The 19,598-nt window shown below is 52.5% G+C and overlaps 6 protein-coding genes across 6 annotated transcripts; 4 read left to right on the forward strand and 2 right to left on the reverse strand.

Annotated features, from left to right (window-relative positions):
* Window positions 1-547: 547 nt before the first annotated feature.
* Window positions 548-1,163, forward strand: NECHADRAFT_42079 (phospholipase A2; the record flags this gene model as incomplete). The annotated part of the gene is made up of 2 exons (XM_003042496.1): window positions 548-888; window positions 947-1,163. The coding sequence occupies 2 exons, from the start codon at window positions 548-550 to the stop codon at window positions 1,161-1,163; spliced, it is 558 nt and encodes a 185-aa protein (XP_003042542.1).
* A 1,761-nt stretch (window positions 1,164-2,924) lies between these two features.
* Window positions 2,925-4,301, forward strand: NECHADRAFT_94027 (uncharacterized protein; the record flags this gene model as incomplete). Its single annotated transcript, XM_003042497.1, has 1 exon — window positions 2,925-4,301. The coding sequence occupies one exon, from the start codon at window positions 2,925-2,927 to the stop codon at window positions 4,299-4,301; it is 1,377 nt and encodes a 458-aa protein (XP_003042543.1).
* Window positions 4,302-4,877: 576 nt separating this feature from the next.
* On the forward strand, window positions 4,878-7,233 carry NECHADRAFT_94028 (uncharacterized protein; the record flags this gene model as incomplete). Its single annotated transcript, XM_003042498.1, has 4 exons — window positions 4,878-4,895; window positions 4,930-6,125; window positions 6,216-7,104; window positions 7,135-7,233. 4 exons carry the CDS (start codon window positions 4,878-4,880, stop codon window positions 7,231-7,233), a joined length of 2,202 nt encoding a protein of 733 aa, XP_003042544.1.
* Window positions 7,234-7,795: 562 nt separating this feature from the next.
* Window positions 7,796-8,275, forward strand: NECHADRAFT_42356 (uncharacterized protein; the record flags this gene model as incomplete). Its single annotated transcript, XM_003042499.1, has 1 exon — window positions 7,796-8,275. A coding segment is annotated over one exon (480 nt), but the record flags the coding sequence as incomplete, so codon positions are not given.
* A 511-nt stretch (window positions 8,276-8,786) lies between these two features.
* NECHADRAFT_42213 (uncharacterized protein) lies at window positions 8,787-9,836 on the reverse strand (the record flags this gene model as incomplete). Its single annotated transcript, XM_003042585.1, has 1 exon — window positions 8,787-9,836. One exon carries the CDS (start codon window positions 9,834-9,836, stop codon window positions 8,787-8,789), a length of 1,050 nt encoding a protein of 349 aa, XP_003042631.1.
* Window positions 9,837-10,637: 801 nt separating this feature from the next.
* Window positions 10,638-18,462, reverse strand: NECHADRAFT_42353 (uncharacterized protein; the record flags this gene model as incomplete). The annotated part of the gene is made up of 6 exons (XM_003042586.1): window positions 10,638-11,130; window positions 11,167-12,018; window positions 12,071-12,486; window positions 12,554-12,838; window positions 12,912-17,637; window positions 17,687-18,462. The coding sequence occupies 6 exons, from the start codon at window positions 18,460-18,462 to the stop codon at window positions 10,638-10,640; spliced, it is 7,548 nt and encodes a 2,515-aa protein (XP_003042632.1).
* Window positions 18,463-19,598: the final 1,136 nt, after the last annotated feature.

The following is a 19,598-nucleotide window of genomic DNA, read 5'->3' on the forward strand; positions in this document are numbered from 1 at the left end:
TTCAACGGCCATAGATTTCCCAAAACATATTAACTGCAACCCCAGCCATTCTCGCCAAGGGGACCCGGCCGCCTAACTCGTTTAGTTGACCGCGATGGTCTCCGTCCCCGCACGGCGATCGACCCATTTCAGACCAAGCTTCCAATCCAAGTTCGCAACCAGGCCATGCGGCCTATGTCAAAGTCGTTAACCCATGTCTCATTCTCATAGTGGAAAACAGGAAAGTTACTCAAAACCCGCACCCCCGACCTGCGACATTGTCGGCCTTTTTGAAAGCTTGGCGAGACATGGCAAATCAGTAGACAGAGTTAGAGAGCGTGACCACCTTGAAGGCAGTGATCATTGCTTAAAAAGGCAGGTATCAGCCGGGACGATCAACAACTCGACATATACCAGCATGAATGGCCGCATCGGCCATTGCGGTATTATTCCGCGTATCCCTGTGAATACCTTCAGAAAAGAATAAATAGGCCGTTGAGTCTGCACCGCAAAGTCTGTGATACTCAGCATCCATCGCAAGCCAATCACCAAGAGCAACGTCGACAATATGAAGTTCAGCCTTTGCCTCGTCTCTCTCCTGCCAGTGGCATTTGCCCTGCCAGCTGGTACCAAGGACGAATCCGTCTCTAAGCGTCAAAGTGCCAACACGGTGACGGATCAGCTGCTCTTCAGTGTCTCGTTGCCCACCTTTACTGCGCGACGTAACGCGCGAGACCCCCCAACCCTCATCTGGGACTCTGATGGTTGCACCTCATCTCCCGACAATCCGTTTGGCTTCCCCTTTGTCCCAGCCTGCAACCGTCACGACTTTGGCTACCACAACTATCGTGCTCAGAGCCGATTCACTGTGAGCGGAAAGGTTCGCATTGATAGCAACTTCAAGACCGAGTAAGTTGCTCGTACATTACTTGAATCATTTAAATAATTACTGACATGCCATCTCAAGCCTGTACTATCAGTGCGAGTCTTCCAGCGTGTCGGGTGTATGCAGGGCTTTGGCCGACGTCTACTATGCGGCCGTCCGTGCCTTTGGCGGTGATGATGCCACTCCCGGCAAGAGGAGTGACAGCGAGTTGGTGAAGGAGTATGAGGAGAAGGTGGCTATTTATAACAAGCTTGTTGAGGAAGCTCAGGAGAAGGGAGACCTCCCTCGACTGGACTAGTTGACAAAAGTCTAGCATCGTGCTCTGGGCCTTTAAACTTCATCAGTAGCATATTTACTCTGACATGATTAATGAATGATTGACAAAATTTTCTCTTGTGGTCTAGACTGCAGTTGATTCGTTATCTTTGCAAGCCAGTTTGCATTACTTTTGTTGGCGTGCCGGCGTAAGCTCAGCTACAATTATGGCTGGACTATTTACAGGTTAACCTTCAATACTGGGGTACTATTCATGTGCTTGTGCTTATGCAATATTATTGGGGCTTTGCAACCGACTATATTACCCGGGTCAATACTCGTCTATCTCCGTCCTGTTGTGCTGGAGCTCGTTGATCCAACTGGACCAAGTCTCAACCGCTGAGTGGCACCAGCCCTGACCATGTCCAGCAGAAAGACCACTAGTCCCTCTCGTCCCTGGGCTTACAGGACATGGCAAAGTAGGGTTGCTCTAGTTGGCCAGAGTGGGAGTACGCTCTGTCTTCACTTCAGGTCGCCGCATGTGCGCTCTTCTACTCATGGCTGCTTTCACATGCCTAGTAGAGGTAATGATGACAACAGACCTCGAGTAACTAGTTTCCATAAGAGAACTCTATCCGGCCATACCTTCGACCAACGCCCCCTATATCTCATGAGCAAGCCTCGAAGCACAAAACCCGTATGAGTTCTGTTGGTACAGGGTTGATTTCCAACCTAACTAGGGAGAACAGTGGGTTTTATAGTGACTGCCACTCAGGATGAGCACTCGTATATAGACACATCTGATGGTTCCATCTTGCGCTTCAAGTTGACCAATGTTAGCACTGAGAAATCCCCGATGACTGAAATGTGATCTCTAGATAGATAGATATCGATAACGAGGCATCCCGGCCAATAACCGCTGAGTATGGTAAGTTCTTATCGAAGTTGCTCTCCGAAGCTGATATGAGATTGCTATTTCAGTCTATTATCCAAGCTACTTCCGTTGACAATTGGTCCCAGAGGCTGCTAACATGTGCTCTATCCAACATGGTGGTATTGCGGTCTTCGATGTCTAATGTATCAAGCAGACAAGTGGTCAGAATAGAGTTGAACCAACTGCATCAACTCAGATACCGATGGACCCAATGAAACGGCGATCTCTATCAAGAAACCCGAGTCGTCAGCTATCCGGACAAAACCAACTCCCGTCCTCACAATCTTGTCCAAGATCTTGGCCACCGCCACCCCCGCATCGTTATCCCGAGTCACGGCGCCCAGACTCAAGCCCGAGGCCGTCAGCTAAGCTCAAAGGGGAAACTCGATTGCCCATTCCCAAGTGGATCCCTCGGTCTAGAGGCCTCAGCCTGTAAGATCTCGTCTTTCAACCCAGGTTCCCCGCGCGGACTCGGAGACCCGACCATGCCGCGCCAACGCTTATCGGTGTTTGCAACCTGAGGACGCGATATCTCGCAGGGGACATCTCTTGGCTGGTGCCAACCATCAACGTCGATTGCTTGTGCAGGAACTAGACATCTTATATCTGCCGGGCCAGGTGGATCGCTCTCCTTCTTGAATCTCCACCTCCACGTTTACGCACCTCACTCATCCATAAACGGGCACAAACTTGCAAACTCGGATCAGCTCATCCGTGGCAAACTGCAGACGAGACGATCGGACCAAGATCCAAATCCAGGGGTTCCCGATTGTCGAGCATTGGACTCCGCATTCTGTCTCCCATCACACACCCTTGCAAGCAATATCCCAGAGCGGCTTAGCATCGACACCCTCCCAAACCAAGAACACCATGGGGAAGACAAGAGTTCGCGTCGTCGAAGGCTCTTGCTGGCCCTGCAAGAAACGTCGAATCAAGTGCGACCTCGCTAAACCCATCTGCTCAAGATGCGCCAAAGTAGGCGCCTCTTGCGATTACAATACCCGGTTGATCAGATGGAGCACGCGACCAGCTGTTACAGTACCCGCCATCTATCAAGTAACCAGTCGTGATGAACAGCTGGCTTCCTCTCTTGCCGTCTATGAGAAGCGCTCTCTCGACTACTTTCACGGTCGTTTCTGGCCGTTACTCACAACCGCTTCAGAACCATGCGCACCTCCGACCCTCATCGCTTTGGAGCATCGCGTCGTATTGCTTGCCACCTGTGTCCTAGCCGACTCACATCGATGGCTACAAGATGGACGCAACAGTCGCAGCATCATGAACGTCAAGCGAGCGGAATGTCTCGCCGCCCTACGTGAAAAGGTCGACGACTATTGCGCAAAGGATGATGGCCCATTGCAGACACTCCTGTTTGCCGTTCTACTACTCTACTTCCATGACGGGTTCCTCGAGTGCGCGCAGTCCTCGATGTCCACTACAAGCCATCGGGATGGAGTGCTGGCCATCCTCCAACGCCTCGGGGGCATAGAAACTGTCCTAGGTAGTGGCCAAGACCCCCTTCACATGCTCTTATCAGAGTTTGCAACAACAGATCTCACCAGAGCCATGCTCACAGGTCAGGCTCCTTCCTTTTCACCTGCCTTGTGGGATGTTGTCGACAGGGGTCCTGTCTGGTGGGGGAGAGACACAATGGGATACTGTTCGCTCTCTTCTGTCTTTCAGGAGATATCAAGCATGGCCTTCTATCTCGAAGATGTGGCACAGATGCGCCAGGAGTTCTCCATCGAAAGAATCCGAACCTTTGAGGTATCTCTTAGGCCAACATACGCACCCCTGGCTCTAGAAGACCTGCCTTCGCCTGGTTCGAGTTCAAAAGAGCCAACAGAGTCCGACAAAGAATCGGCGCAAGCATACAGTCTCGTCCGCATCTTCCAACACTCAGCACTCATCTATCTCTACCGGGCGATATGCGGCCTGCCCTCCAACCACGCATTGGTGCAACAACATACTCAATCATGTCTGGACTGTATCTCCAGCATCAAACGACCCTCCAAAATCCTCAACTGTTCAGTCCTCCCTCTTTGCATTGCAGGTGCTCATGCCCAATGCCCAAAGCAGCAGCGGGCGGTCCGCAGTATGGCGACATTTATTTACGATGAGATTCGGTTTGCTTCCGTGAACTCGGTCGTTGCAGCTTTGGAAGCCATCTGGAAGAAGTCGCCAGAAGAGGGCTTAACATGGACAGAAATGTTTTCCTACTTAAACCCAGAGGCCATCATTCTCTGATGGACGTGTATATAGTAATTAGAATACCCCTTGACTTCCAGACTCCTTAATTTCCATTAAAACTCCAGCCAAAGTGAGTTTTAAGGCTTCTTTTGTTTTTCTACGCTGTTCTGTTGGCGGGACCGGGTACGTAGGTACCTAGAATCTCCTGCAACAGGTCCAAAGAGTGTCACGTGCCGGGCTCCTCGCACGCGTGGTGGGCTCCATACCGGATGGGAGGGAACTTATCCGAGGTAGACTAAGCTACCCTGTAGAAGAGAAAAACAGTTTTTATAAAAACCTATAAAATATTATTAAAAGGAAAAAGAAAATATTACTAATATTAAAAGAAACTACCTAGCTATTTAAAATTACATTATATTAATTTTATTAATACTAATTAATTTCTAGGCTGTGATTACCTTATTATGTGTACCTAGTTATGGATACTTTAGTTACATTTTAGGGTCGTCCGTGTGATTTCAGACGCGCGCCACCAGGATCCACCAACGCGTTCGTGCCATCAACAATCAATGGAATGGTCATGACGACAACAACTCAACCACATAACGAATCTTTCGGTCGGTTCCTCCACGAATGGACCACATAGATGGAGTCAGAAGTGCAGAGACTGCAAAGGCTCCTGCAGGAAGCCGAGCGACGCGCCGAGGGGGAACGCCAACGTGCCGACAATGCTGAGAAAGAGACCAGACCGACGACGTTAGACGAATACATCAACGCCTGTCATGACCTCGTTTTCACCAAGTTTTCTGTACAAACGAACAAAAGCTTAACATCCAAGGGATCGATAACAAACCCGCGAAACAAGTTCTGCCCGACGCGCCTCGAGCCCTGGGTGGACTTTTTGGAAGAGCAGAGGATAACATTCGGCGCAGTCTATTCTACGCTCACTAACGCCAACGCCAACGATGACCGATCCTTCGAGAGCCAGGCCTTCCTACGTGGCCTCGGCGCCAGAGTATCCCGCAGAGCGATTTCGAACGAGAAAGACTTGGAGCATTTCCAGCATAATAGTGTGGAAGATCCGGTGCGCTCGATCGTGCAACGTCTGACGGAGGAGGCGGCATTCCACGACGAGTTCAACGTCGGAGACGGCATCATCTTCGAGAACCATCCGAGCGCCATCAGCGACGTCGCCGAAGAGGTCGTTGAGCGACAAGGGCCGCCGGTGACACCACCGAGAACACCAGGACCGGACGGATTCGACCGCGGTCAGCTTCGTCCAGACCAGATCTGCGTTTATACGGCCGACGAGCAGTCGTCTCTACGGAACATGGCGTATGTTATGGAGTATAAAGCACCCCACAAACTCACGCCTGTGCACATGCGAGCTGGTCTGCACTCAATGGACATCCACAAACAAGTCGTCAATCGAGCCACAGTGCCCACGGCGGACGATCAGGAGGCATTGTTCCAGTATCACGCCGAAAGACTGGCCACAGCTGCCATCACCCAGACCTATCACTACATGATGGAGAGCGGGCTCGAGTACGGATTGTTGACGACAGGCGAAACGATTGTTTTTCTCAAGATTGATTGGCAGAAGGACCCCGGAACGCTCTACTTCCACCTGGCCGAACCCGGGCCTGAGGTCTTGGCACACCCCGATAACCTCCGTTCATGCACGGCTGTGAGCCAGACATTGACCTTCAGCTTAATGGCTGTTGGCCCGCCAGGAAGAAGGCGCCAACACGGGCAGGATGAGCGTCAGCAAGCTATGGAACGCCTTAAAACATGGTCTGAGGACTATGAGATCATGCTACGATCTATCCCGGTTAGCGAGAGAACAGCCCCGGCCGACTCACCGGCATACGAGCCTCGGACGTACCGCAATGTTGACCGGTCGCCCTACCTCCTACGGAGAAGAAGACGCATCGCCGATGTGCCACCTAAAGACCAGCCTCGGAAGGAGAGATCTCCAGAATCCTCCGATGACGAGCCCGAACGACCGTTGCCGAGCACCCCCACACCAGCTCCACGTGCCGAAGGGCAAGGCACCCGACGTAGCCAGCGAATTTTGGCTCGTCGGCCACGCGGGGGCGGCAATAACAACAACAACAGCAACAACAACAGCAACAGCGGCACCGGTGGCGCCGGCGCCGGCGAGGGCAGCTCGGGCCGTCCGGGCGGTTCAGTTCGTCAATATTGTTCCCAAAAGTGCCTTCGCGGATTGATGGCACAAAGCCCCCTGGACAAGGGGTGCCCCAACGTGATGCTTCATCGAGAGCACGATGATGGTCGACAGACTCACCACCCTGTCGACCATAGTGAGTGGCTCCGGCTTCTTCGCAAGCAACTCAAGCGATCACTGGACGAGGGAGTGGTCCCCCTAGGCAAAGAAGGGTCGCGGGGAGTGCTATTTCAGCTCACGCTGCTTAAGTACGGCTACACCTTTGTCAGCAAGGGCACCGTGGCAGCGTTCATCGAGGATCTTGAGCATGAGGCGGCAGTGTATCAGCATCTACATAGACTGCAAGGCATCAGTGTGCCCGTCTTCATGGGCGCTATCGACCTTCGTGACCTCGGGAGGACTTATTATTATGATCTGCGGGTTTACATCGTGCACCTGTCATTTCTCTCGTGGGGAGGAGAGAGTCTAGACTGTGCCGAGAACTTGTGCAAGATGGACAAGTCCCTCGAGAGAGAGGTATTACGATCCCTCCGGGAACTGCATATGGAAGGCGTGGTGCATCTTGACGTGAGGGAGGCAAACGCTCTGATTAACCACGAGACTGGCCGGGTGATGATTATAGATTTTGAGAGAGCATCCATCCTTGAGAAAACACGGCGACCACCTGCGCCAGTGGTGCCAAACAAGCGATCGTGGGGACAGGGTGGTGTTGAAGACTGTACAGCTGTGTCCCAACCCCGCCCTCGGCAGGCTAATGACATACTGATGGCGAGGTCAATGTTTGCTTCCGTGGCGAGGTAGATTGACTGTCTCATTCTTGTTGATTAGATACTCTTCGTAGAACTCTTTGATCTCGTTGCGTGCTTGAAGGAGTTAACTGCCCGCCAACCATGTAAAGGGTACAAGTGACGAGTGGCCAAGCTGAAGTTGCTTCCAGACTCGCAGAGTTTATTCAGAGTCTCGCCGTGAAGTTCACCGCACCCGAACGCTGGGATGGACACAGTTTAGGGTTTCGAGGTTTTTGCAACCTCAGCTGAAGAGGACTTTGACAAGTTTCCGCACAATCTCGCAACCATGAGATTCCGGTCCCCCACAGTTGCCTCCATCATCTTGGCAATCTCTCTCGTTCTAACCACTCCGCTTTCGATTGGGGCATATGGACTCGGAACGACAACAGATTTGGGGGCTACTGGAGGAGCAGTTCACGATGGCTCTCAGAATAAAGACAGCCCGCAATTTGTCATGATCTTGTTCGCCCCCCGACACCCATACAAGTGCTCACCTGCTGACGGAAACCAGTGGTGATTCGTTTTCGAGAATCGGAACTAGACATAACATAACAGGTAGACGGCGCAAGCCTGGCCCTCGTGCAGCAAACCCGATTGGAAATCCCGCATTCCCGGGCAGGACATCGACAGGAGGCAAGAACTGGATAGGCTACATGGTATCCGACTTCAACCACACGCTCACTCTTGCCTATGGCTTCGCAAGCTCTGGCGCTGTGGTGGACCCTCGCCTGGTTAAGCCATATCCTAGACACGCTTATTGTTTCCAGCATCAGATCAGACATTTCAACACGAGCATCGGCAACAGACCTGACTATGCCCCGTGGAATGCTGACAACGCCGTCGCCGCCATTTGGTTCGGTGTCAACGATGTTCGACTGTCTTTCGAAAGGAAGAACATAAAAAAACTCATGAAAGCAACTGTGAAGCAACTATTCGAGTTTACTCATGAATTACACAAGCTGGGGCTTCGGCAATTTGTCTTCCTGGAAGTGCCTCGTGAGTTATACCCCATACGTCTTATGGACGGGCATGCTAAACAGACACCTAGCGCTTGAATTCTTGCCCATGTTTCAGCCGAGAAAGTCAGAAAAGATATATCTGACGCTTACTTACGCTGTCAGGATGTGGAATGAGTTTCTTGTCAAGCATATAGAGGATTTCAGGCATGACCATCCTGACTCCAGGGCCTCTGTTGTGAAAATATCGGACATCTATATGAACGCCATGCTTGATCCCAAGTCTTTCGGAGCCCGTGATACCCTTTGTACTGACCGATGGGCAGACCAATGTGTAAGTCGTCATTCGGAAAATGGAATATTATTTAACCACTGACTCGTTCTAGTTATGGTATGATATCTTGCACCCGGGAAAGCGGATTCACGAGCATATGGCAGAGCGTGTGGCAGAGGCTGCATGGGGAGGACAATAGACCATGTAGGGGTGTGCGGAAAGATTCATTGCTTTAAATAAGAGAAGAAAATTGGGTATTACCTATTAAACCATCATTTGCTGCATGCCTAGCGCTCCTTAACCCGCTCCGTTGTGCCTTTCCAAGCACACAAACACTCATTCCGAATTCGACGTAGGCTCACCACACACACGGATAACCAACTTTCCCTTGGCGGTCCCCGACTTCAGCTTTGCATATGCTTTGGCAGCGTCCTCCAAACCGTACTCCTCCTCAATGACTGGCTTGACCTTGCCCTCCTCGATCCACTGTGCAACTTGCCCGAAATCCTTCGTGTTGGCACTGACTGAGTGGAAAACAAACTTTCTCTGCCCGCCTCCGAGCCACTTGGGGAGTACGTGAATGGCGAACAGTGTCTTGAAGGTCTTGAACTGCGGCGGTAAACCAACAGCCACATATGTTCCGTGTGGTTTGAGGTAGTGGTGACATTGCCAATACAGCTCGGGTTTGGCAAAGATGGTGTCTAGGATATGGTCGTACTGTTGGCCGGTGCGCTTGAGTGCTGTGACAACATCTTCGGCTTTGTAGTCAATCACTTCGTCGGCACCCAGGTTCCGGCATAGGTCCGCGTTGGCAGCTGAGCAGACGGCGGTGACCTGAGAGTACCCCAAAGCTTTGGCAATCTGGATGGCAAAGACACCGACGCCACCGCTGCCACCATTGATGAGGACCTTCTGCCCGGGTTCCAGATAGGGAGCGAAGGATTGAAGAGGTGCCGTGCCGCAGATGCCCACACAGGCGGCATCTCTCAAAGATACGCCGTCAGGAACAGGTGCAACACCCGCCTTTCTGACTTGGACGTACTCTGCCAAAGTGCCACCAACTGGGGGCTCAGTTCTTCCAAAAACACGTTGGCCAGGCTTGAGATCAGGCAGCGAGCTCGAAACAACAGTACCGGAAAAGTCCAGCCCAGGAGTGGCGGGCTTCTTGATGAAGGTGCTGCCAAATGGCATCTCGGCTGGTTTGTAGTCGAGATGGTTGAGGGATGCATAGGCGACCTTGACAAGAGTATGGTCTTTTGGCAGTGAATGGGCGCTCTTTGGTAGTTGGGCCTCAGCATTGAGCGTGAGGTTCTTCTCGATGCCACCAGCGGTGGAGTGCCATTGGGCGGCTCGCATGGTTGGCGGAAGCTCAGTGGGTGTAGTCATGATGAGAAAATCTGTAGAGTTGTTTACAATGATGTAATGATCTCAACGAGATGGCTTTACAGAAACAAGTCGCTAACTGTTGATGCTTCACCGTGGTTTTATCTTCCACTAAACAAATGACGGACAAGGTGGCGTGAAATAAAGTGGTGCCATCCAAGCCAACTCAAAACGCAAGCTTGCTCATTAAATTCGTACAGCGACTCGGATTCGCCAAAATCTCGATCGACCGTGTGATGGATCGACCAATCCCGGACCGGGTTCCGGATCCCGTGGTTGGGGGTGGCCTGTTGAGCTTGTGAGCACAACGCGTCACATACGTCGCCCTTTGTTGGTTCCCTGAATGTTTTTCTTTAAGCGATGGAGGCGCTGTGGTGCGACGTGTGCCATTCTTTGTTACTGCTCGTCAGTGGAAGGCTCATCTTTGACGTGTCGTTGGGTAACATTCGGCCATCAAGTGATTATTTCCAGTGACTGATGTCTTGCCAAGTCGTAGTCGGTCCACTGTCAGCCAGAGCTTGTTACTGTACAGCTGGAGGTTGCCTGGAGTGTTGCGAAACTCTTAGCGGAAGTAGTATCAGTGAACAAGAATAGCAGCTTAAAGTACGGCCAGGCAATTATGATGCACGCATTGAGGCGAGTATTACGAAGAGAGAGGTACGGGACCAAGAAGCTATCGCGAGACAGGAGTTGAGGGTCTTTGTAAATACAATGAAACATGAGAAATAACACCATGGAGATACCAGATTCGAGCAGAACAAGCAAAACCAAACTCCGTGAACCCATTTGACCAAAAATCATCTCTCACTGCCCATCCTCCAAAGCCTTCAACATGCCCGCCGCAGCGTGGCTGCCAAGGGCGTCCAAGCTGGCCATGCCCATAATCTCCAGGACACTAATGTCAAAGCCAAAAGTCTGCCTCCACCAAGTCCTCATCTCGATAGCAACCAGCGAGTCCATGCCCAGATTCGCCAAGGGCGTTGAAGTGACCAAGTCCTCCTCGGGCTTCATGATCAGACTGAGCAACTTCTTTCCAATCTCCTTTGCAAGAGTGGCAGCCGTGGCGCCCTCTCTTAGTCTTCCCGCATCACGACGAACACTACCGAGGAAGGCATTCAGACTATCGTTGGACGAGCCGGAACGCGCGCTGGCTCCAAGACTGGTGTTGTGGTACATGGCCATTCGCATGTCCTTTCGCCAGATTGACCGATTGTCAGCACTCTCGAGAGGAGTAGCTGAAGCAAGACCAACAACGAAGTTGTTGTGAGTCACAAAAGTCGAGGCTGGGCCACGCATGCTGGGAGGAGGAGAAACAGCAGGGAAGGTCATTGACATGGCGATGGCGTCCAAAAGTTCCTGCTCGTTGATTCCGTAGGCTCCCGTCAGCTTCATGACACGCTTGAGGCCATCATCGCCAGAGATGACACCAATATCAGTAACATCGCCAATGTCAACGGTAGACGCTGGAAGGCCTAGGTCGGCGCGGCACTGAACGAAGCTATCCAAGAAAGCGCTGGCACTGGAGTAGTTGGCCTGGCCTGGTTGTCCAATGATGCCGGAGATGGAAGAAAAGAGGAGGAAAAAGTCCAACTCGCAGCCAGCGGACACAGTGGCCTGGTGAAGGTTCCAAGTTCCCTTGATCTTGGGTTCGACAGCAGTTGTCCAGTCTTCATAAGACATGCGAGACACGGCATTGTCTCGAAGAACCATGGACATTTGCAAAACACCCTTCAACTTGGGAGCGGCCTCGATGGCTCTGTTGACGTCCTCCAAGACAGAGACACTTCCTTGGATTAGTTGAACTTGGCAACCCATGCTCTCAAGCTCATGAACAATGGCTTGCTCTCCTGGACGTGAGCCAGCGCTTCGTGAGAGGTAGACAAGGTGGCGAGCGCCATGCTCAACCATCCATCGCGACACAGAGCGTCCAATGCCACCCAAGCCTCCGATTAGAAGGTAAGAGGCTGACTTGTCAAGTTCAACCACCTTAGGCCGGGTCGCGCTGTCGCTGTCAAACTTGAGCGCACCGTCTGAGCCGCGGATCGAGATGACGATCTTGCCGATATGCAGACCCCGTTGCATGTAGCGGAAAGCATCTTGCACGACGTCGGCATCAAAGACCTTGTTCGGGCTGACAGGAGCAATGTGGCCTTCCTTGTAATAGCGGACAACAGCCTTGAGAAGTCTGGACAACCGTTAGTCATAGCTATCAGTGGTTATGAAAACAATACACTTACTCTTTGCAGATGGATCGCCTCTTGGAGCACATCTGGTCCATGTCAACACAGCAGTAGCTTCGGTTGGCCATGAAGACGTCCATGTCAAGCTTTCCAGAGCCCAAGAGATCTCGCTTGCCGATCTCGACCATCTTGCCAAACTCGGCAACACATCGCCAAGTGGCGTGAAGCAGCTCGCCCGAAAGCGAGTTGAGGACGAGATCAACTCCAACACCGTTAGTCTCTCGGAAGACTCCTTCGACAAAGGTGTCGTTGCGAGAGTTGAAGATCCTGTTTCGAGGGATGCCAAAGGTGTCCATGAGGTAGTTGACCTTGACCTCGCTGCCGACCGTCACGTAGATCTCGGCTCCGAGCATGCGCGCGACTTGGATGGCCGCGATGCCTACGCCGCCGCAGGCGCTGTGAATAAGAACAGACTTAGGTAAAGGTTAGTAAAAGATCGTAGCAATGAACTGGGAGTCTTAGGTAAGATTAATCACATACCTGTCCGCGCTTGAGGCCGCCAATGTCAATCAGAGAGTAGATGGCTGTGGCGTAAACACACGGCATTGTTGCACCCTCCTCGAAGCTCAGCTCGTCGGGGATAACCTCGCAGAGCTTCTCCGAAGTAATGATGGAAGTGGAGAAGGAACCCCTGCTGAAGAGGATCACGCGATCGCCCACGCGCAGGTCTTTGACGTCGGGGCCGAGACGAGTGACCACTCCGGTTGCTTCCAGACCGAATCCCTCCTCAGGGATATCGATGATGCCATTGGCACTGAGAACATCCTATAGAGAAGAATAATTAGTGACCTCGGTCCTCTGAAGATCATCAAATACTAGTTAGGAAGGATAGACTTACTCTGAAGTTGAGGCCGCCAGCATACACATCAACCTCCACATCATCACCAAGAAGAGGCTTCGCCACTCGGCGGGACCAAGTAAGGGCGTTGAGAAGACCGGGCTTCTTGGTATCGAGAACAATGGGCTCAGTTGCGTTGGCAGTCAATAACTCTTGGCTTAGCGAGAAAGGATAATATCGTCCAATCTGGACCATTCCGTCCTTAATCGCGTACTCGTAGTCGGGATGCAGCCACTCGCATCGTTCGTTGTCGCGAGCCAAGAATCTGGTAAAGACGCTTGCAATCTGCTCGAGGGAGGAGTCGATATCGTCGACCTCGCATGTCGCAAAGTTGACAGCCATCTCGCTGCGGATGGTACGGGCAGCACCGACAACCTGGGCGTAGGCAGGGCTGACACACTGCGTCTGGCTGGGGCGGGTGACCCAGAAGATACCAGCATCACCAGCTCCATCAACGAGCTTCTTGAAGTTCTCGAACTGGGTCTCGGTGATGTTTTCGAAGAATGGCTCGTCCTTTTCCAGGAGAACGAGCACCTCTTGATCCGGAGGGGGAATCTCGTCAGGGCTGCACTGGTTGACAACAAGACCTTGCTTGGTCAGAAGCTCAGTGAGTTGTTGCGCAGAGCTGTCACCAGAAGGACAGAGAAGTGTCACTTCCTGACCGACAGTCTTCTCTTCAACGAGAGGCTTGGCAATGATGATGGTATTCTCTTGGAGAGATGTGTCTGAGCCTGGAGTAACGGCAGTCTCATCGAACCCTGCGGCAACAAGTGCAGCCTTCCATGCCTCAGTAGACACGTAAGGCTCCTGGATACGACCATCGGCGGCACCACACCACCACCACTTCAAGACACCAAAGATGTAGTTGGGCCACTTGCATGAGGGATTCAGTTCCTGCAACAAGAGTCTACCGTTGGGTCGAAGAAGCTTCCTGATATTCTTCAGGGTCTCAGAGATGGACTTTGTAGCATGGACGGCATTGGTTGCGATGACGAGATCGTAGTCTCCTTCCTTGAAGTCCTGCTCGACGGGGTCCTGACCAAGATTCAGAACAGCATGGCGGATGTTGGCGAGACCTTTGGTTCGCTCCTTGTTGTCAAGTAGCAGACTCGAGCTGACATCTGTGATGGTGTACTCCGAATAGTAGATGCGACCGTCTGGGAAGCTGAGATCCGTCCAGGCGTCGACTGTCGGAGCGCCAGTGCCAGCACCAACCTCAAGGACCTTGAGACTGGGCTTGCTGTGCGCGAGGTGATGGAGGAACGTAGAGCGGTCAAAGTAGTCTCGGAAGGCAAAGACCTTGGAAAGAGTATCTCCAGCGAGGATCACTTCCATGGCGTCGGTCTGTCCATCAAAGATGCCGTTGATGTCGGAGCAGATCTTGAACATGGCATTGGCGACGTCGGCAGCAGCAGTGTTGGACAGTTCTTCGGTAAGGTCGGTGATTCTCTCCATGATGTCTTCGTCTGTTCCATCTCCAAAAGTCGAGCTCTCCGTGCAACGAAGCTGATCGTGAATCCACTCTTGGTACCTTTGCATGTGTGGCACTGTCGTCTCGGCTCCGGCCAGCTGCCGGTGCGAGTACAGCAGGCAGAGGCGAGTCATCTCCTCAAGCTCTGGCGTGTATCTGGCTCGGTGGGCATCGGGCTTTAGAAGAGCCGCGGCGTCCATAAAGTCCAAGTGAGGACCCCATTCGTATCGAGTGGTGGCTTGGTCGGTTCGCCCTTCTCCAGCACTGCCGTCCTCCAGAGCAGCGAGTCGTACTCCTGCCATTTTGAGGACTGTCTGTCCATCGGCGACTCCCTTGCCTTCACCCGCGATAGATCCAAAGCGGCTCATGGTGGCCGAAACGTCAAGGGTAACGTCCCCGACAGAACGGTAGATGACAAGCTTCTCAATGGTGGTGGGGACAGACATGACAGGCTTGGTAGTGAAGCCCTTTGTGGCGGCGACACTGAGCAACTGCAGGCAGGCATCGACGATGACGGGGTGAAGGTGATAATTGGCCTCATCGCCGACCTTGTTGTTGAGTACCTTGGCTGCTGCGACTTGTTGCAATGTTCCTGACGAAATGTCTTCGAGACGCTGGAATTGGCGACCGTAGCAGAGGCCAGCCTTGTGCATCGTCTCATAGCACTTGCGTGAGCCCAACCTTCGGGGTAGGGGCTCTTGAGCCTGACTCTCCTCCGGACCCTCTGATACGGCCTTGACTTGACCGGTACAGTGCTTCGTCCAGGCATGGCCATTGTGTGAAGCAATGGTAAACTCCCACCAGGAGCTGTCGAGCGAGTCCGTCAGACGATAAGGGCGGAACGTTGTCATAACCTCGACAGGATGACCCTCAGTGAGGAGCAGCGCTGCGTTGACAAGAACGTGGCGGAGGGCATAGGCTTCCTGGACGCCCGTAGTCTGTCGGATTGCTTCGCCAATCATAGCAACGTAACCAGCAAAGGGGAAGACTGCGTTCTCCCCGATGATGTGGTCTCGAACCCAGGGGACATTGTCCAGGTGGAGGAGGTTACGCCAGGTGGGCTCCATATCAGTGCTCTCTGCCACACGGAAGCCAAGAAGATCGTGGTATGGAAATCCACGGTGACGCCATTCCTTGGAGATCCTTGACTCGTACCAGTAGCTCTCCTCATGGTTCCAAGGGTATCTTGGGAGGTCAGGCAGGCAGGCACCATCTGGCACAAGAGCAGCAAAGTCGACGGAAACGTTCTGACAGAAGAGCTTTCCGATAGCTGTCAGGAACGACTCGATGCAGTTCTGTTTGCGAATCATGGCGGCAGCATAAGGCACCGTCATCGACTTTTCAGCTGCAATCTGTCGGAGAGGGCCCGACAGAGCAGAGTGAGGACCGATCTCGAGGAAGCAGATGTTCTTGCCGATAGGATCGTCAAGAATGCCGGTGACTGCAGTAGAGAACATGACTGGAGACTCGAGATTGGTCTGCCAGTACTTGGGTCCGAGAGTGGCCTTGGTATCAAGGAGCTTGCCGGTGACACTGCTGAAGAAAGCGCAGTTGGTAGGAGCGCGGCCGACAACCTTGTGTTCCTTCATTCGTGAGTTGTACTCCCCGCCAATCTCTGCCATGTGATAAGAGTGGTAGGCCTTATCGACCTTGAGCATCCTGGCGAGGGCATCAGGATAGGCCTTGTGGATTTCGGCGACAACTGCCTGGAGCTTGTCGGTGTCTCCAGACAAGGTGACACTCTTGGGAGAGTTCTCACATGCCCTGACAACTCCGGGAACAAGGAAGGACTCAACCTCGTCCCAACCCAGTCCAATGGCTGCCATTGCACCCTTTCTCTTCTGCTGAAGAGTGACGTCGCCTCTGAGCCATGCTGCGGTGATCGCCTCCTGGGCGGTAAGAGCACCGGCGGCATAAGCTGCAGCAATCTCACCACTAGAGTGACCGACGACAGCCATGGGATTGATGCCAATGGCGGCGAGGGCATCGATCATGGCCAGCTGGATGGCAGTGCAGGCGGGTTGAGAAAGCTGTGCCGTTTCCACCCTGCTAGACCTGGGAGGCTTCAACAATTCCTCCTCAAGGCCCCAGTCAGGACCACCGGGGATAGATCGAAGGTGCTCATCAAGAGATCGGATGGTAGTCCTAAAGGTCTCGTTGGAGTATAGCATCTCCTTGGCCATCAGAGGCCATTGGGCGCCCTGACCAGTAAAGACCATGACGACACTAGGTGCCTGGCCAACTCGAGAAGTGGGAGAGATGAGACCAGCTCTCTCTCGTGAAGCTACCACAAAGGCTCGGTGGGTAAGATGCTGACGACGGTTGGCAAGGGTGTATGCCAGATCCCCAAAACTCTCAGGGTGACGGCCAAGGAACTCCTGGTAACCTTCAGCCATTCTCTTGAGAGAATCAGCCGAGTTTGCCGAGTAGACAAGCAGTTGAGGTGTACGAGAAGTATTCTTGGTCTTTGTCTCAACATTGAAGCTCCGGGCAGAGTCAATGATAACGTGTGCATTGGCACCACCAATGCCGAAAGAGTTGACACTGGCTCTCTCGTATCGATCCTCAGGCCAAGGAGTAGGCTCAACAGGAACAGTCAACTTCCTCGACTCAAAGGGAATGTTTGGGTTCGGGGTGTTGAACTTGATGTTCGGTGGGATCGTGCGGTGCTGAAGAGCCATGACAACCTTGAGAAGCGAGGTGAGACCAGATGCTCCCTCTGAGTGGCCGAGGTTTGGTTTGACTGAACCGATGTGAACACCCTTGTCGCCAAAGACTCGTGCGACGGCGTTGGCCTCGATGGGATCACCGACAGGAGTGCCTGTGCCGTGACACTCGACGAATCCGGTTTGCGAGACATCGAAGCCAGCATCCTTGTATGCCTTTCTCATCATTGACTCATGAGCCAACGTGTTGGGATGAGTCAAACCTGGAGTCTTGCCATCGTGGTTTGTGGCAGTCGCCCGAATGACAGCTCGGATGGGGTTGTTGTCTCTCAAAGCTGCCTCCAAAGGCTTGATGTAGATGGCAGTAATGGCCTCACCACGACCGTAACCATCGGCATCAGCCGAGAAACTCTTGCAAGAGCCATCGGGAGAAAGGACGCCCTGCTCAGTCATGGCAGTGGTCATGTTGGGGGCCAGGATGAGGTTGGCACCTCCGACAATGGCGGAAGTACAGTCGCCTCGCTGAATAGCGACACATGCTTCATGGAGGCAGACAAGAGCGGCCGAGCATCCAGTGCGGACCGTCATACTAGTCCTCAGTTAGCGTAGAACAGATGGCCATAGTAAAGGAGACATACCTGGGTCCATGAAGATCCATCTCATACGAGATACGATTCGACAAGAGAAAGTCTCCATAACCTCCAACACGATGCATTCCCCACTGCTGAGGCTCCTTTGCCCACATCTCGATCCAATCCTCACCGAAGCTACCCATGTAGCAACCTACCAAGCCTCCTCTGAGCTTTGTCTCACCTGCATCGTCGATAGCCTCCCGAACAACCTCTAGCATCTGCCTCTGGTGAGGATCGGCACGCTCTGCCTCAGTCCGGCCCAAGTTGAAGAATGATCCGTCCAAACTGCCCAGGTTGATGCTCTCGTCGAGGAAATAGCCGTACTCGGACTTGACTGATCCAGGCTTGACGTGGGGAGAGTGATAGGCATCGACGTTGTATCGAGACTCAGGAACGCGTGTTCGAGCGTCTCCCTTTGCCACAAGAAACTCCCATAGCTGTTCAGGAGTGTGAAGGCCGCCAGGAAGACGGCACGCCATTCCACAGATGGCGATTTCGACTGCACCAGAGCCCTTGGATGTGTTTGACCCGTTGACATGAGTTCCATTTGTAGAGGCACCATTGGTATGCACACCGTTGGTGCCGTTTGTGCGATTGACACCGTTGCTGTTGACGCCATTGCCGTTAACTCCATTGCCATTGGTGTGGCCGTTGAAGCCATTCGTGCCATTGGTACCGTTGGTACCATTGGAACCATTGACACCGTTAGTACCGTTAGCACCGTTGGTGCCATTGGTGTGTGTGCCATTGGTGGCAGTGATGTTCTGGGCGTCGGTCGTCATGATGTAGTTGTTGGGTTGTGGAGTGTAATGTATAATGTCAATTCCCCAGTCCTGCGAAGGAAGAATGAATTCTAAATTTGAAAGATGTGTGATGAAGAAGTCTTAGAGAAGCTGCTTGGAGCTAACTGAGTGAAATTCGCTCTGAAGTCTCGAGGATACCACAAGCTTATAGCTTTCGTTGGAATGTATCTGAATCGTCGAACGAATAAAGTATATGCTCAGATCTATCTCATGAGCCTATCTCCCTTGTTGGTTCAATGTAGCAACTACCAAAAAACGGAATCCGTAAATCGTTTGTTTGTCCAGACCTTTCTCGTCGTTCCAGAATAATCATGCATGGTTCGACAGAACGGAGTTTCCGTGGCCTGGCCAACCTCAAGGTCGGGTTCCGCCCTCGCTTCGATGCGCCAAGGGACATTTGGAAACATGACATTTGATACTATCTCGACAGCTGAAACAGGAAGGTAAACTTGTATGTTGGAATTATCGATGGTGAACAAACGTGGGATGGCGATTGGACATGGCGTGTCGCCACACCCCACGGCGAGGCCCCCTGCGATGTGACCTAGCCCACTTAAGGAGGCACTTTGGCATCTCCCCTGCATTTCTCTGACCACCCGGCCACCACCTGTTCTCTGCAAGCTACCATTCGCCTGGGTTTCTGCCCCTCGATGCAACTCTTATCGGAACCCGTTGTCGGCCGATATGTCCGGAACCCGCACCTTGCAAGATCGAATGAGCTGGCACCGCACTGACATGGATATGAAACGAAACAGCAGAGAAGTGGCAGGAGAAAGTGAATTGAGCTTTGTTGACTATCGGATCCCGGAAAAGATCTGAGACTGGAGTTGAGCAGTAGCGTAGAGTAGCTGTGCAACAACTCACTCTGGGGTCAAACCATAGTCGACAGGCCAATTTGACAACATCTGATGGGCAACAGGACGACATATGCTAGTATCTTCTCGATCTAAATTCAAATACTGGCTCTTTCGCTGCATGTTTCTATCACAACTCGAACCTCACCTCACAGTTCTACTCTACCCAGTCTCCATCAATCTCTTGCAAAGCCAACCCCTTTGTACATTTAGACTTTTGCAAAGCCAAGTCTTTTGGAAGTTTAAATCTTAAAACCCCAC

The sequence above is a fragment of the Fusarium vanettenii genome (assembly GCF_000151355.1).
Source record: "Fusarium vanettenii 77-13-4 chromosome 6 genomic scaffold NECHAsca_33_chr6_1_0, whole genome shotgun sequence".
Classification (NCBI taxonomy): Eukaryota; Fungi; Ascomycota; class Sordariomycetes; order Hypocreales; family Nectriaceae; genus Fusarium; species Fusarium vanettenii.